General features: G+C 33.4%; 1 protein-coding gene across 1 annotated transcript in view; it reads left to right on the forward strand.

Annotated features, from left to right (window-relative positions):
* LOC110995327 (tolloid-like protein 1) overlaps window positions 1–18,216 on the forward strand; it is a 56,495-nt gene extending 38,279 nt beyond the window's left edge. The window contains exons 10-20 of the mRNA XM_022262436.2: window positions 3,423–3,626; window positions 5,831–5,943; window positions 6,160–6,308; window positions 6,718–6,923; window positions 7,033–7,208; window positions 8,127–8,255; window positions 8,812–9,038; window positions 14,167–14,281; window positions 14,368–14,548; window positions 14,771–15,021; window positions 15,683–18,216. Of these exons, the coding sequence (XP_022118128.2) occupies window positions 3,423–3,626; window positions 5,831–5,943; window positions 6,160–6,308; window positions 6,718–6,923; window positions 7,033–7,208; window positions 8,127–8,255; window positions 8,812–9,038; window positions 14,167–14,281; window positions 14,368–14,548; window positions 14,771–15,021; window positions 15,683–15,919 (1,988 nt within the window). The 3' untranslated portion in view covers window positions 15,920–18,216. The remainder of the gene's footprint in view (window positions 1–3,422; window positions 3,627–5,830; window positions 5,944–6,159; window positions 6,309–6,717; window positions 6,924–7,032; window positions 7,209–8,126; window positions 8,256–8,811; window positions 9,039–14,166; window positions 14,282–14,367; window positions 14,549–14,770; window positions 15,022–15,682) is intronic.
* The last annotated feature ends 488 nt before the right edge of the window (window positions 18,217–18,704 follow it).

Genomic DNA, 18,704 nt, shown 5'->3' on the forward strand with positions numbered 1-18,704 from the left:
TGATCACGACTGGTACTTTAAGGGGCACCCCAATTTTCAACAAAGTACCTCTTGAACCTTCGCCGAGTACTTTTATTCTGCTGATGCGTGCGAAAATGGTCTCTGTGTTTGAAGTAATATCTCTTAGACAATGCTAAATCGTAAATATGCTTATGAGCGAGTGGTCTATTTCTTTTTGGCTGTATAAAAAATCTGTTAAAAGGCGCCTTTTTTAAATTGGTAGATATCTTGAAGGAATTTAAGTGCATCAGAGGCATTGACAGCAACCTCTTATTACAACTATTTTATCGGGGTTTTAGTTTTGAACTGAACTTACCTCTCAGTAAACATAATGGCCGAAGAAAGTTAGCTCTGTGCAGCTCAGCTCAGCTCTTATTTTGGTATAAGTTAACGTAAATCTTAATAGTATATATGAATCTACTGTCACGATGTTTGTCCGCGAAATGGAAATTCTGTTGCGATTCTACATACCCTTATACTTAGACCTTAAGAACGCAACTGATGTAGATAGTCAACTTATCGTGCAATATCAAGTCATCCATTAATAAATATATTCTATAATCTCATATTATTGCTAAATCAAATATTGAAATACACTAATGAAACATCAATTTACTAGTATTATGTTGATAAGCGTAAATTCAAAACATATACGCAGCGAAATTCAATTTTAATTGATTAAAATGGAGCGGAAATTGAAAGCGTTTATATTTTGATTGATCTAAATATAATGTTTTGCTTCCACTTATATTAATAACATAACTGCCGTAGGTAGTCAACATACTTATATACACACGTTATTAATTGTTTGCTGAAATGTTTGTGGTTTATGCTTTAATTTATTATTCTTAGGCTTTAATAATTATCGAGCACTACAAGCCTTTATGGGTTTAAGATGGTTTCCTCAATATGATTGATGATGACACGAGATTTTCCTTCTCCATACGTGCGATTACGTTAGTTGCACACATAGACAGAAAGTCTGCTGAGGCTCAAAGGTCTATGTGCGCAAAGGCCGACAACGCACTTGAGAGTTATCTGGCAATCTAGCATCCTAGATACTCACATTGCCATATCACTTAATATTATATTACATATAAGGAAAAGGTAGGGGAATTAATCTACGATCTCAGGCATGAAAATCGCACGGTGAAATATCTTTCCGTCAAATTCTCAACGCCGTGATGAAAATCGCTTTAGCTTTTGTTAAACTATTGTCTTACCCCTTTCGAATTATTATTATTATTATAGTTTCAATTGCCTTATTTACCTAATTATGACAGATACGGTGTTTAACAAAGGTATATAAATGTAAAAATAGTCTACAATTCAATTAAATATGTAAGTTATTTCGACTATTTATTTGCGTGTTGTTCCCACGAGAATGTTAGTGCGTGCTCCTATTTCACCACGCCTCCTACTGAGAGAGTTTATTATTATTAATTACTTAAGAAGTCATGTGGAACATGGTGTAATGATTGCAGCTCCTTATAAACATTGTGTAAAACAAAAATGAGTGGTGCAGAGTTTATTGCCAGTTCTTATCTTCCGTTCTACTCCCTTGATTTATTTGAAGAATTTTATATATACATTTCTTTCTATACGTTCATAAATGTACATTGTGTTACCTATATAACTAAATGATTTGGAATATTGAATACATAAAATAGATAAATGGATGAACAGGCATGAGGCCAAAAAACGTTCAATGTTTATTACTTCTTAAATTTTTAATGCGAGGAGGCATTTATTGTGTTATTTTTTATTTTTGCTTAAACATATATACATTCTAAATAGAAATAAGTAAATCTTTATTGACTTTCGACAACATTGATCGAAGAACCCAGCCCGTTTATTGAATACTACGACAAACATTTATTGTAGGCGTAATACAATGAGACAGCCTTCATGGAGTTATGTAATGTGAATCTGCTCGGAAAGAGGTTTATTGTGTTCTAAATTGAGTTATGTGTCAATCAGATAACTGGGGAAGTATTTTCATAATACACATTTTTTATAGACAATATATTGGAATCGCATTTAAAAATGGAACTATTAAATGCCGAGCTTTAGATTTTTATCGCTTACTATTTTAATATTTACGTTTCGCTGACTTCTAAGGAGAAGGTTTATAATTATGATATTTTTAAATTACGTTGATTTTGTACTCAAATGGATTTGCTATTTGAGGTTTCAAACGATGTTTGCATTGCCTGTTTTAAATGACTTAATTTGTGACACATTTATTTAACAACACAACACTTAACTAAGATTCTTACTAGCTGGCTGGCTAAAATTAATAGAAATTAACACAAGAAATTATGTGTCATCGTCGATCTCCTGCATAAGACATCTTGTATTTTAAATTATAAACAAAAACAACATAATAATATATAAACAACAATACCAATTTAATCACCCAAAAACATGATTATCATATTACTTTTAATGGGCCATTAAAATCGACCTCATTAATATAGCCTTAATAGATTGATGTCTCGAATGAGAAATTTGATTTAATTTAAAATTGATTTAAAAAAATAACAATTGTTCATTTTATATAAGACTTTTGTGAAATTTAAATAAGAATGCAGCGAAAACATACAACAAATAAAACCGAATTACTTAACAGGTGCTTGAAATTTTCATTACATTGTTCCCACACAGTGGCCTCCATATTATATTCGACGAAATTCCGTAGCTCTTGTAGGCAGAGAACGTAGCAGCTAGCTTCAAAACATTATGGTCAAATATATCCGCTGAAGAGTCTTAAATTTAAGTCTAATTTAAGTCAGAGCTATAAATTTCATCTATTATCTCAACATAAATCCCACGTCAAAATCTAGTTTTTAATAATGAACAATTATTGTTTTTTTTTTATTATTAATTTTATTTAAGTTCCATATTATTAATTTAATATACACCTTTACACAAGACTGCATTACGTACACTTCCTACTATTATTATTTTTTTTTTTTTTCTATTTGGTATTTATTACATGCCTTTTCCTTCATTCGTTTGCGACTGAAGCGGAAACTAGCTGCTGTAGTCTCTGGCAGAATGGAACATAATGCTTCTCAGCATTATGCTGAGCCAGGGCCATTTGAAACGAGCCGAATGAGAAAATAAATTTTATTATTATTCTTTTTTCCTTTTTTTCTTTTTGTTGTTTTTGATATCTTGTAAACATTTTTTTGCCGTAGTCCGTACGTATCCTATGTAAAGCAAGATAACTGATTCGACGCATACTTATATGAGTCACACCGTCCGCTTTTGAGAAAGTTATACAAGTGTGGAGAGAACTTCTTATAATTTTTTTGACAAGAATACATGTATTACAAATATAAAGTAGCTTTTAATTCATTTAATTTGTCGATATATATTTATGGCAGGTGCCAGATAATATATTTTACCATTTTCAGAAATCGATATCCACAAAACAGATGGATGCCGTTCAGAATGGGTCGATGTGCTTGACGGGTATATGCCTGATGCGCCCGTTTTAGGCCGGATTTGTGGTTCCGGGAAGGGACCAGTGCTGTGGTCCACGGGATCAAGACTAACCGTCGTTTATCAACCTGGACCGCGATCAAAACCAAATCGTGGATTTAGAGCTTACTACGAAGGTATTTAAAATTAGATATAGTTAAAAGAAGCCTGTTGTATCTGTGAGATGATGGCTTTCATACAAGTATTTTCAATAATAGACTAGTATTAAATGTAGTTTATTCTCTAGTCTAGAGTCGCGTATTCAATTTCAGTGTGCGCCATTTAAGCCGGAATAACATTACGAAATCAGTGTAATGCATGTGAAATCAGTTTCACGAAAGTAGTTTCGATATATGCAAAAGTAATATTGTAAAATCATTAGTGTCGTGAAATCCACAGTATCCCTGTAACCATGGCCACATTAGCATCAAAGCTATTATTTTCTATGATCAATGTAGCTAAAGAGATAACTAGTAACTTAAAAAAGCCTATTAAGAGAAAACGACGTTAGTGGATTCGAGGATGATTAAATGAAAGCATTTGGGTGCAATGATGTTAGTCTCTGAGTAAGCAAATGAAGATCCTGAGAGCTATAAAACTCTCGAGTAAGCTGGCGAACGCGTGACGGAAGCGTTACGAAAAGTGTGATAGGGCAAGGCAAACGGAAGTTGAGTGGGGGATATAAGCAAGAGACAGCAGTGCGCGCACACATTTTTTTTCTCTCTTCCTCTCATAGCCAAATACGTTCCGTATATCTAAGCACACTGCTGACCAATTGTCTGTATCACAATGCAAGAGAGAGCAGTGCGCGCGCACATTTTATATACATACAGATGGAGCGAAAGAAGTTTCACTTCAGTCGTCATAAGCACACTCGTTTTTTTTACTGAGAGAAGTCTCGAACAAAATATCTAAACAAGATAGAAATAGGGAAGCATTAGCAGCAAAACCTAAACTTAAAATTACGTTGCGTTTTTTTGCAACTGGAAATAGTTTTATCATACGAATTCCGGAAGGCATGTAGTGGCATCAAACACATCCGCACAGCACAGGTGTTTTCGCGACACTAGTTTCACGTCGCATCATGAAATAAGTTTCGTTAAACTAATTTCGTTATGTAATTACGGCTTAACTCGTCCTTAAAGAAGCATTAAACTGATTACCTACTCGCCTATTATGAAAAAATACCTCTAAATTAGAATGAAGAAAATGTGAACTGACGTTAAGAATCGCCTTACTAATTGTTTCGCATTAAATTCATTTTACAAACTGTCGTTAAAATAACTCGTGATAAGACTCGAGCGTTGATAATTTTATTGGCTCTGAGTTCAATAAATCAGAACGAACCCAAATCCTTCCGGTTCGAGATTCGATGTGTCCATAATTCAATGAACCCTTACACATTGCCGGTTTTAAATGTATACTCAGTGAACAGTATTCTTTTGCTCTGATAAATGAAGTAGAGTTGGGTAGTATTATTTATTAAGACTGTTGATATTAATTGTTTCTTTTCTTAGTTTTCTTCCATATATTTTTTATAAATATACTTTAACGTCAAATTATTAATGAAGTCGTTTTAGCATGTTAATGTTATATCGGCAAATATTGCGAGATGTTCATAACATCTACATACCAATTGACAATTTAAAAATGGTTTGATCTTTTGATTTCTTTGCTTTTTTATCTCTCTTTTATTGTGTTCATTAAATTTTTAATACAACTTAATTAATGAATGTTCAAAGTATTTCTAAATATCTCTATGAAACCACATAAGAGGTTGGATCGCCATTTACCCCTGTTTTACGTATTTTTAACGTTATTTGTTTAGTGTGTGCTCATCCCTATATGTATTACCCCATAATGTATTACGGGACTTTACTTTGTTTTTACATTATTTATTTATTTATTTCGTAATCCTACAGCTAACATAAATTATATATAATTACAAACAAATACACTGAAAATATAGCCAAAGATGGAATACATGATACATTTTACTACAAAAAGATTTACAAAATGGAACAAACAAACAAAGATGATAATTAACGATATTTTATTATTAATATTTAAATAAAACGTTTTTAAATAGATTAAGATTTACTAGAAGATTCTTGTCGGAGAATCTTATAACTAATTTACATAATTTTGCTCCATTTAAGTCGAAAATACATATAAATGAAATAATAAACCTTCAATAATATAATTTATATAATTGAAGGTTCTTATTATTTCATTTCATTCATATGTATTTTACGGTCGTGGATTTATAAAATGAAATATTTTTTTTATTATATATTATATTATGGTCTGTAAAATAAAAAAAATACTGTGTTCTAATCAGCGGTGTGTGGAGGAGACATAGATGTTGACAGCAGTGGTCATTTGGAGTCACCTAATTATCCTGATGACTATCAACCGAATAAGCTCTGTGTTTGGAGACTCACTGTGCCACAGGTAATTTTATGTAAATAATATTCCAAAACTCTTAGTCACAATAATTATATAAAATCACACTATATTTAATACCATTGATTTTTAAGATACTTTGTGAATGTAGTTTCGGAGGAAACTTCGTAAAATTCAGGATCAAATATGTAATCGGTCCCATTTTGCAATATTTTCCGCGATGTATTTTTCATATTTATTTGTTAAATGAATAAAAATTAACAGGACTATCAAGTAGCCCTTCGTTTCCATTCGTTTGAAGTGGAGAACCATGATACATGTAACTACGACAAAGTGAAAGTGCGAGATGGGGACTCCATGGACAGTCCGCTTATTGGCATGTTTTGTGGACACAAAATACCGCCAGATATCAGGTAAAATGCTACTAAAAATGCGTACACATATTAAATATATTCAAAAATAACGTCAATCTGAAATCGAGTGAATTTAATGGAAGTGGTTAAACATAAAATTAGTTTAAAAATAATAATAAATTAATAATAGACTCAATGCGATAGTTTTAAAAAATCTATTTTATCTATGGCACATGTCATAGTAGATTGTTTTTTACTCGGACGGATAATTGGAAGTAATAATTATCAATTAATTAAATGCTATTTTATTTTGCAGTTTGAATTTACATTTACTCACTTCAATATTAAAGTTAAAGTGATAGTTTTTTGATGATGTTCATGAATAATGATGCGATGTTCAGTCATCACATCAATATTATTTTTGAGACTTTTAAATAAACAATGTTATAGTATTATTATTTTCACACAGGTCAACATCAAACAAACTCTTAGTAATTTTCGAATCAGACAGTTCAGTACAAAAAGCTGGTTTCTCTGCGACGTTTATGAAAGAGTTCGACGAGTGCGCTTCCATAGACCACGGCTGCAGCCATTCTTGTGTTAACACTCTGGGTGGTTATGAATGCGCCTGTGATATTGGATACGAACTGCATTCGGATGGCAAGAAGTGTGAGAGTAAGTTAATACTATATGGATTTAATTGTTTATTTAATTAATTACGAAGAGGGTACAATAATTACATTTTTTTTTTTTTTTTTTTTATTCTTAACAAATATTTTTACAGACGCTTGTGGTGGTGTACTGTATGCTCCAAATGGAACAATTACCTCGCCATCATTTCCCGATTTGTACCCTCCATCTAAGAATTGTTTGTGGGAGATCGTGGCGCCTCCACAGCATCGGATAACACTAAACTTCACACACTTCGACTTAGAAGGCAGCAATAATATGTACCACCAGGTAATATTATAATTATATCTTACTTTTTTTAAATAGGTAACTTAATTTTTTTATATACACCTTAAAATCGTTCTTAAAACGAAAATCAGTTCAAGATATTTATGTAAATATTTTAATTTCAATTAAACTTTTTTGATTATTAACAAAACTTAATTTATAATTTATTAACAAAAACTAATTATTTTCAATTATTAACCTAACGCTACTACTATACAGTAAACAATGTGCTTATTGCAGGAAAGCGCAACTTATGTCGCTTTCTGTAAGTTATAATAGAAATCAGTTAATAAATATGATTTGCATAGTAAACTGTAATTCAGAGTAAGACTTATAGCTAACTACTCGTATATGTCAAACTAATACATCTTTGACATACGGGAGTCATACTTAGCACCGAGTCTCAAAAACATATTGGATCCGACATACGGGAGTAAGAGATACTTTTAGGGGCATTCCAGGTGTAAAATAGTTAAAACATTACATGAATAATTCAATAACTTCGCGTTTGTATTCGTTAAACAATTATATTATTATATGCACTTGAAATAATTTCATTTTTTTTAAATGGCTTTGACCCAATATTTCCTTGAAATTCCACGCAATGAGTACTATAATCATTTCCGAATGAAGGTCAGAATGAATTAGAAGGAAGATCGCAATTTTGATGTCGTGGGCAGCTCGTTAGCTCATTAATCTGGGTGTCAATAACTAGGTCTATTTTTTGTAAACATACGAATTCTATGTTTGATCAATCAAATTGCCACGGTAATAAAATATAAGTTTTATGAAAAGAATTCTTTTTGATTGGTGCTTCTTTTGTAAACAAATACAATTAATATAAACGAATACATTTATTGGACGTTCAACGTTGGAGGTCTTATATAAAAGGAGGTTTTATATAAAAGCAATATTTTTCAGGAATGTGAATATGACAGTGTAACAGTGCACTCGCGTTTGGGTGCCGATGTTTTGCGGCGACATGGGGCTTTTTGTGGGTCTATTTTACCTCCTCCAGTCACCTCAGATGGCTCTGTCTTACGTGTTCAGGTGAGTTAATAAACCTTGGAAACCTTTGGAATGTATATATTCGATTACCAGAAATTTACATTGGAAATTTTAGCTACAAAATTATTTTAATTTCATAAAAAAAATACATATATACATATAATATTTAGTAAAAGATCCAGATACTGAAAAAAAAGTGCGTGCATACATGATTTGTTTGTACACTATATCATATCATATCACACTATTTACACACTGAATACGGGCCAATGATTATATAAATTAATAAAATCTGCATTTATTGCACACGACGTTATGCCACAGAATTGCCAACTAAAGTTCTAATATGTAACTACTAAACCAATAACGTGTATTTTTTGTCGATCTCCCTTTCTCACTCTTTCTCAATGGGACTCAATCGCTCTCTCCCTTTTCTTCGACAAAAACGCTGCACATCTTCGTGACGTACCGTAAAAAAATTAATTTCACTTCAAAACTTTATTGCGCTTAATTAACTTCAGACATTTTAAAATCTATTTCAGAACTCTAGCTTTAAGGTTTAGCCTTTATCCACATTATCTATGACAATCGATTTCAGTTTACTTCGGACACATCAGTCCATCACTCAGGTTTCGCAGCAGCGTATTACATAGACGTAGATGAATGCTCGGACAATAACGGCGGATGTCAGCACGAATGTCACAACACGTTGGGGGGTTATGAGTGCGCTTGTCATAGTGGCTTCACCTTACACCCGAATAAACACGATTGCAAAGAGGGCGGGTGTAAGCATGATATAACGCATCCACACGGGACTATTTTCAGGTGAGGAACGATTAAATGCACAGAAGGAAGTAAAATACCTTCATAGGAAAAAAGTAATCACGAAAGAAAATTCATTCAATTTTCAACCGTGGTGGAAGGTAGTCCATAGCCGTGTTAAAAGTATTATTAGCCGTGTTATAAGTGTTATTATTCAATTTTTAACAATAGTGTTAGCTTTTATAAGTCAAATTTGAAGTAATACAGAATACGTAAAATCAGTGAAGTGAATAATAGTGAATCTAATCAAGCTATGAAGTGCCTTGGCTGTAATAACGTATTAAATGTCGATCATTTTTTAAAGTGTAATAATTGCAAACGCAAGTTTTGTTATGAATGCCTTGATGTTGCTGCCGGGTCGACTAAGCAGCTCAGTGCTGAGCAATTGGCATCACTTAATTGTCCTCTGTGTCAGAATGTAACTCGGCGTAAAAACAATGACGATAATACTCCTGTCCGGCGGGGTCGCAATAACCAATCACCAAGCGCCTCCTCATATATAACGACGTGTAAAGAGCCGGAGTGTGATTTTGCTACGAAAACTTCTGCAGGCGCTGACTTTTCTAATCAGCCGGTTACGTTGGACAGTATTAGCAAACTTATAGACTTGAAACTGTCCCCTGACTCATCGTTTATGCTAAATCTACGGTCCGCGCTTAGAAAGGACTTGAAGGATATGGTGACCGACGAGGTTAGCCGAGCTGTTGAGTTGGTAAAGGCTGACTTCACGACGACAACGGATTTTATCATCTTAGAACAAAATGATTTGAAGTCAAATATTGCAGACAAAGACAATCGAATCAGGGTACTCGAGACTGAACTTACGAAATCTCAAAACACGTTATCAAAACTCCAGAGTCGTTTATTTACAGTTGAAAAGATTTCACGTGACTTAAACCTCGAGATTCACGAGGTACCCGAAAGCAAGACTGAGAATCTGATGGAGTTATTCAAAAAACTCTGTGAGTGTTTAAATGTTGTGGTATCTGAGAGTGATGTTAAAGCATGTCGTCGTGTAGCTAAGATGGACTCAAACTCCAAAAGGCCGCGAAACATACTAGTTACCCTCTCAACGCAGCGTCAGCGTAATACACTCTTGTCTGCGTTGACTCGCTTCAATAAGTCCCACCCTGACACCAAACTATCTACTACCGATATTGGTATTGGCGGCTCGTCGTCGAGCAGGATATACTTGTCTGAACATTTGTCTCCTGAAGCTAAAGAGTTACACCTTGCGGCACGTAAATTTTCTACTGACAAGAACTACAGGTTTGTTTGGGTGCGATATGGCCAAATTTATGTTCGTAAGGATGAATCAAGCCCGGCCATTCTAATTAAAAGTCATGATTCCTTCACTAAATTGTCTTAATTGTTATTACTACTACTAATTTGTTTGTTTATCATTGCTTAGTAAGTTACTTGATCAATTTTTGTTTTTATATACTGAATCACACGTTATTTCCACAATGATTAATATATTTTATCAAAATGTAAACAGAATTCGTAGCAAGTTAACTCAATTTTCTTTAAATCTGTTAAATTCTAACTTCGATATTATATGCTTGACGGAAACGAACTTAAATATGAGTGTTTTCGATGGCGAAGTTGTTGACGCCCGTTACAATCTCTTCAGACGAGATCGTGCGGATTCCTCCAGTGCTAAAACCGAGGGAGGTGGAGTTTTACTCGCCGTCCATAAAAAATACCAGGTCATCCGTCAAGCATCGTGGGATAGTGATATGGAGGATGTCTGGGTTACTCTTATTCCTGAAGCACGTGACACTTCTCGCATAAATTTATGTGTTTGCTATTTGCCTCCTGATATTAGAATTAACAAGCTTGAACTCTTTTATAGCCATTGCCAAAATTTACTTCTTAATCGTTTCCCTTTGGATAATTTCTTATTAATTGGTGATTTTAACACACCTGATTACTCTGATTCGATTAATCCCTCTCTGTCAATTTCCCCTAACCCGAGTAAGAAGCTCCTTCTACTAAATGAATTAATGTCACTGTGTAATCTAAAACAGCATAACTTTATCACAAATGCAAACGCTCGCTTGTTGGATTTGGTGCTTTCTAATATAGATTGTATAAGTGTCAATGAAACACTTGCATTAAGTTTGTTAGATAAAAATCATCCCGCAATTTTGATTACTCTTTCTCCGATTCAGATTTCTAAAGGGCTTCAACGCGCTAACATTAAACGGCTTAATTTTGCTAAATGTAATTTTGAAAACATTAAATCTGAACTCCAGTCTGTGAACTGGTCCGAAATCTTATCGTCCCCTTGTATTGATGAGTGCACCGAAGCTTTTTATGAGCTTTTATTTGAAATAATATTAAGAAATACACCAAGTTGTTGTAGCAAATTCTCATCTTATCCAGTCTGGTACAGTAAATCCTTAATTAAATGTAATAAAGAAAAAAACTTATATCATAAACGGTTTAAGAGGTTTGGGAATCCCCGCGATTACGACGTTTTCTCTTTGCTGAGGGAGAGATGCAAATTTCTTACCAAGATTTGTTACGACAAGTATATCGCATCCATCGAGGACTCGTTGGTCAAGGACATAAAATCATTTTGGAGATTTGTGAATAATCGTAAAGGCCATATTTCAGTGCCTCACACCATGACACTTGAAAATACTTCTGAGACAGACGGTCAGGGGATATGTGACCTTTTTTCGCGATACTTTGGTTCAGTTTTTGACGATAAAACTAATAAAACTATATACACTGACCAATCTGGTGCTGTAAATAACACGTATTTTAATATATTATCTGGCTTTTCTATTACGGTAACAGATATCAAACGTAAAATAGATAGTTTGGATATTAACAAAGGGGCAGGTCCTGACCTTCTGCCTCCTATTTTCATAAAAAGTTGCGGAAAGGAGTTGTCCATTCCATTATGTGTTCTCTTTAATAAATCGTTAACTAGTGGTGTGTTTCCTAAGCGCTGGAAAACTGCCCACATAATACCTATTTATAAAAGTGGTGATAAGTCCAATTGTAAAAACTATAGACCGATAAGTATTTTATCTTGCGCTGCTAAATTATTTGAGTCAGTGATGTATACTCATCTGTTCAGTCATTTTAAGCCTGTTCTTTCAGACAAGCAACATGGTTTTGTTAGAAACAGGTCTACGGTCACTAACCTTCTGGAATACAAAAACTATCTCTGTCAAGTGTTTGCCACAGGTGGCCAAGTTGACTCTGTTTACACTGACTTCTCTAAGGCTTTTGACAAAGTAAATCACCATCTGCTCTGTCATAAGTTAGCGTCACATGGTATCCACGGCAGTTTATATAGATGGATCTGCTCATACCTAGACTCTAGAACTCAGTTGGTTGCGTTAAAGGGCTTCATCTCTGCACCTATCGCAGTTACATCGGGAGTACCTCAGGGTTCCCACTTAGGGCCATTATTCTTCGTAGTCTTTATTAATGACCTTATTCAACAACTGTCCTGCAATTGTCTCTTATATGCAGATGACTTAAAAATATTTACTTCTATTACTAATTTAGATGACTGCTTAACATTACAGCGTGATATCAATACCGTATCACAATGGTGCAAGACGAACTACATGTATTTAAATATAGACAAGTGTTTTGTCATATCGTTTACTAATAAACGAAACAAAATCGTATGGAACTACGTCATAGATGGTCAATTAGTTAACAGATCGGATGTTGCAAAAGACCTAGGTATCCTGTTCGATGACAAGCTTTCATTCCGTGCCCACTATAGTCACATCACGTCTAAAGCAAACCATCTACTGGGTTTTATTCTTAGATCCACAAAAGGTTTTAAAAATCCTCGTAGCACCTTGTACTTATACTTCAGCCTCGTAAGAAGTATATTAGAATACGGTAGTCCTATATGGTCGCCGAATTATAAGGTGCACATTGACGATATTGAACGAATTCAGAGGAAATTTCTCAGAATTTTATGTTATCGTATAAAACCTGGCCGGTCTAACTTAAATTATTGCGATAGACTCCTGAAATTTAAAGTTCAACCATTAGAATCCAGACGCATAGTCTTCGACTTAGTTTACCTTTACAAAATCACCCACTCCATTATAGACTCTCCCGAACTACTAGCTCACATTAGCCTTAACATTAGATTTAGTGCCCGTAGAGCTAACGAAGTCAATTTATTTTCCCTTCAAACTTATAAGAATAACATCTCTTTTTACAACCCTTTGACCAGGATGGCTCGTCAATATAACGAGATGGCAAAGAGCAACCACTTACTTGTGGACATATTCTGTCGCAACATCAATAAATTCATTAGTGTCGTTAAAGACATCCTCCATCGTAGGTTAAGTGCTGACCCTTGTGGTCCTGGTTAACGTTACGTTAAATTGGTGTCGAGGAACTTATTATTATTATTATTATTGTTTTTTTTTTTTTACTATGTTACCTTTGTTAGTTATGAGCCTTTTATTGATGTAACATTAATTTTGCAGTGTGCACATGGTTTTACATTAGAATCCTGTTCATAACTATTAGTTTTAAGTTTATTTTTGTAAAGATTATAATGTGTTTTGTGCACCAAATAAATAAATAAATAAATAAATAAATAAATAAATGCAGAAATTTGAGATAGAAGCTTGTAGCGCGACTGGTTTTTTAAACATTACTTTGCAAATATACAAATTAAGCCCCCAAGATATTAAAATTCTTCTGTGTGTTATACTGTCAAAATGTTTAGATATACATATTTCTAAAAATCAATAAACTTTTGAACTAAAAAAAAAACTAGTAGCGTTTCGCGTTATAGGTATTTTTGTATTGAACAGGTTGCAAATGGGTAGCAGGCTCATCTGATGTTAAGTGATACCGTCGCCCATGGACACTCTTAATGCCAGAGGCTCGCAACTGCCTTGCCGGCTTTTTAAGAATGGGTACGCTTTTTTCCTGAAGGACCCTAAGTCGAATGGGTTCGGAAATACTTCAGTAGGCAACTGGTCCCAACTAGTATAGAATAGAAGTGATCATCTAGGTAGCCTGACAAATGCTGTCGATTTTTTGGGTATAGGGCATTCCCATTGTCCTTATGATGTCCTTCACTTGTCCTATACATACTTTATAAACACTACAATTTTCATCTTGGCAGTCCAAACTATCCCGACTCGTATCCGTCCCGCAAAGACTGCGTGTGGCAATTCTCAACGACACCTGGACATCGTATCAAATTGATATTCAATGTATTTGAATTGGAGCCACATCAGGTTAGTAACCAGTTGTAAAAAGTATCATAATTTTAACTAACTACACTGTAATTTGTAGTGATGTGTTATTAAACTTTTATTACCAGGAATGCACATACGACCATGTGACGATTTACGACGGTGCATCAGCCGATGAGAAGACGTTGGGTCGATTCTGTGGCAGCAAGTTGCCACATCCTGTGGTCGCTTCGCAGAACCTCATGTATGTGGTGTTCAAGTCTGATGCCTCCGTACAAAGGAAGGGCTTCTTCGCTACTTATTCCACTGGTAATTATTTAACCTTTCATTAATTTATTTAACTCCAAAAAATATATTATATTTATCTCTCACATCAAAATTACCAGCAGCTTACCACGTATTCAATAGTGATATCAATAATAATGAGTTAACAACGCCATTAACGTCAAACACGGGATTATGTGGACTCCAAACTCGATATTTTATACGCGGTAAGCATACAGGTTAAAAGATATAACTCGTTCTTTTCAGCGTGCGGTGGCTACCTCAGCGCAACTGACACGGTTAAACATTTATATTCCCACGCTCGATATGGCCACGATTCATATGAGTCCCATGCCAACTGCGATTGGAGTATTGTGGCACCAGTTGGCCAATTCGTTAGACTCACATTCCTCACGTTCGAGTTGGAACCAGAGGCAAACTGCGGTTATGACTATGTCCAAATCTTAGGAGGATTAGAAGGAAGCGTTGGGCCATATGGAAATTATTGCGGAACTAAGGTGAGTTGATGATCTGCCAAGATTTAAAAAGCAATTTTAGATTATTAGTTAGTGACTGTTAAACGGACACAAATAATTATCTATTATTCTCGTTTAATAATATAAAAGACAAAATTAGGGTTTACGACGCTAGACCAACTAACTTGACTCATTAATGGGTTCTTATATGATTATATCTAAGTGAGACTTGTTACGAGATTGTTATAGTACAATTTATGAGTGAGAAACTAAACGGCTCAGTTTGGCTTCAAGTGTATGATAATTGCTATTTTATGGTTGGCGCTTCTAATTATAAACTAAAATATGTATGTATATGAAACCTAATTTACCTAACTATTAGGTTACATAACTCAGACGAAGACATATTTCTTACACGTATAATCTGTGTCACGTGACTGACGTATAACACTTTATTTTTATAATGTGAAACTAATATTGTTGTGTTTGTTAATAGGATTTGCTAAAAATAAATCTATTATAGGATATTTTATAGATTGTTGGGAAATAATTATAGTTTCACTAGAACTAGGGCAATTTCTATAGTCCATCGCATATCATAATAAAGACAAATCAGGGGCTTTTAGGCTAAGTTTAATTTGTTTTTTTTTTTCATTAAAAATTATAATATTTTTTTTACTGAAATGTATTAATTCATAAACAGATGCCTCCAGAAATTGTATCAACAACAGAAGCGTTGCTTGTAAAATTCCGTACGGACGATTCCATCGTATTTAAAGGCTTTTCCGCGTCATACCAAGTCGTGAAGCCAGATGTCTGGAGTGGGGAGGACAGCTCTGAAGGTGGGGAGGATGACGAGGAAGAGGATGAGCAGATGCCTCCGCTTGTGGTGGGGAGGGGTCTACGAGGGTCGACGAGATATGTTAGACGGCCTACGTGACGGTGGCCATTACGTCATCCTAGACACAGGCGACCCCATAGGAACACAAAACGCACAAAGTCTGTGTCCGTTCATGGACCGTATTAGGCCACTTTTACTGCTGGGAGTGAGTCATTTTCATTTTACCGGATTAAAACGTATTTACTAATCACTTCAATACAATGAGATATCAATTGTGTTGTCATTGTTCATTAGTTTCTCACATCTTGTTTTTTATGTTTATTTTACTATTTGTTCTGTTAAATTTTTCTCTCCCTAGTTATTGATCGAGTCGTCGCCATCCTGCTTGATTTTAGGGGGTTGTTATAGTTCACATTCAAGTGTTAATTCGCTATTCCACAAGATAAGCATAAATTAAAACAAATATGAGGCAGTTTTATTCATTTAAAAAAACTTCCATTAAGTTATATATTTTAACAGATTTTATCTAAAGTAGTTCAGTATTTCATAATATATCTTTACAGCAGTAATACAAATTACATTTTCAAGCAATTTAATTTCGCCTATAATAATTACTAAATATCGGGAATTCAAATATTCACAATACCTGAATTGCACCGTTGTTTTAGATAACCATAAAATAAATAATACAAGTAATACAACAAAGTAGAACCGTAATATTATAATCTTCACAACAGGTGCATACCACGTGTGTTCTGTTTTCAAATTTTAGTTTTAAGACTGCATTTTAAAATGTTTATTTTACTTAACTATTTATTAATTAGTTAACTAATCAATTTGACTGCATTTTAATGTACATAAGATAACTAGAACTGCCTATTGGTCAAAATACTCGTAGAAAGTCATTTAGTCATGAGACAATATTGTTATGTTAGAATAGTTTAAGTTGCATATTCGTACCAAAGAATAATTTTTACGCGATTTTTGTACAATAAATACATGATTCTCTTCTTAATATTCTAAGTTGTACTTATTTGTAACTTATAATTTATATAGACATTTTAATATATTTTATTATATTGGTAGCACCGTGAGGTTGACAGAAACGCAAAAAGACAGTTAAAGTAATATATTTTTTATCTGGACAACTGTTTAGAACTAAGAAATTGTATGTCAGTAGAAGCATATTACAAATACTTAGTACATATAGCGTAAAGTTTGTATTAAATGTAATACTATTATGATATTATTTTGTATTGAAATAATAATATCTTCTTTACGTGTCCATTTTCATCTCAATCAGCATCAGTGTCATGTTGTAAGGGATGCCAACCATGGCTACCCATATGTCAATTCATGGTAACTAAGTATTGTTTCTGGATTAAGTGTTTTGTCTAGCTTAATTTTTCATAAAAATATTAAGTTTTATTACTTTTTAACCTCATGGTAGAGATAACTATTTAATCATGAAAAAAGTTTTGAAAAATCCTTTATATTATGCCAAATTTCGCCATTTTCACAGTCGTTATCATACTTTTGTAAATTTTTTATTGCATTCCTAAATTTTCGTAAAAATTGCAGTATAATCTATTACAGCATGTATTTTTATCAATGACAGAATTTTTAATAATGTGTAATTTATAGAATGAATAATTCTGTAATTGTTTAGTAATTGTTAATTCAATGTTAGTTACGAATATGAATGTTATTTTTTTCAAAGGACCCGTTGAACTATTATTATTACATTCATTACTCAATAAACATTTTCGTTATCTGGTATCTAGTATGCTTGTGTATATCCTGTATAATATAATTAATAATAATATATTTTAATCATGTTTCAGTAGACCAAAATATTCGACTAGGTGTTGATCTAAGCACAATTTAGAATCATAATAATGCGACAATATTATTGTATAGGATAAATTATAATACGTAGAAAATAGGACGTTTCTATAAGTGTTCAATAATAATTCAGAAAAGTCAATTTAAACCATCTTTCCATTGTCAAATTTGATTGGTAGTAATTTTGTTAGGTAACTAACCCGTCAGGTACCTATAAAGTACTAATTAATCTATAAAGCTATTTCGCAAAACTCATCATTTTCCTGATTGATGATTGAATCAATCCGGATTCCACCACCCTTTCAAAATGGTCGACTTCAATAAATACGTAATCGGTATTTACGTAATCTGAATTTTGAAGTCGTAATCAGAAAAGCATTTACAGCTACTGAAGTTTTGGGTATAAATGCGAATATAGACTTTATCGGATTTTTCAAATATCTAGTTTACAGTGCCAAAAGTTACTTATTAAGACCTAGTATGTAGGTACTTTATGTAAAAATAATACAAATACGTAGAATGTTATAATTTTTTAAATAAAATGAATGTAACACCCATAAAATGTCGTTTTATTTTAATTTTTAATTTACTTCTTAGAAGTTGAGATGAGAGAAAATGATAACGTATATAGTATTTAATAAGTATTGACCAGCACTTCAAAAAATTATCGATGGTGAAATTATCGAAAACAATGAGAATGTAAACTATTTATAACTATGTATATACTTAGTACTTAATAATATCCTATTTCTATTTTTATATATTATTTTCTATTAAATACTATTCTGTTTCCTTCGGAAACCGTTCAGTAACAAACCGTCACCTACGATAATGGAGGAGACTAACCAAGGAGTCGGAGAAAAAAGTAAATAGCAATAAAAAAGTATAAGTTGCATTAGAGTGTAATAAGTAGAGAAGTAAGAGAATTTTACCAAAAATCGTTATCTAGTAAATGCATAATACGTAAAAAAGATGTATGAATTTTTGCTGCTGGCCGTAAATAGCTTCTGGTTCTGAGTTTTAGGCTCTGGCGAAGGCG

Source organism: Pieris rapae, chromosome 2 (genome assembly GCF_905147795.1).
Source record: "Pieris rapae chromosome 2, ilPieRapa1.1, whole genome shotgun sequence".
Taxonomy (NCBI): domain Eukaryota; kingdom Metazoa; phylum Arthropoda; class Insecta; order Lepidoptera; family Pieridae; genus Pieris; species Pieris rapae.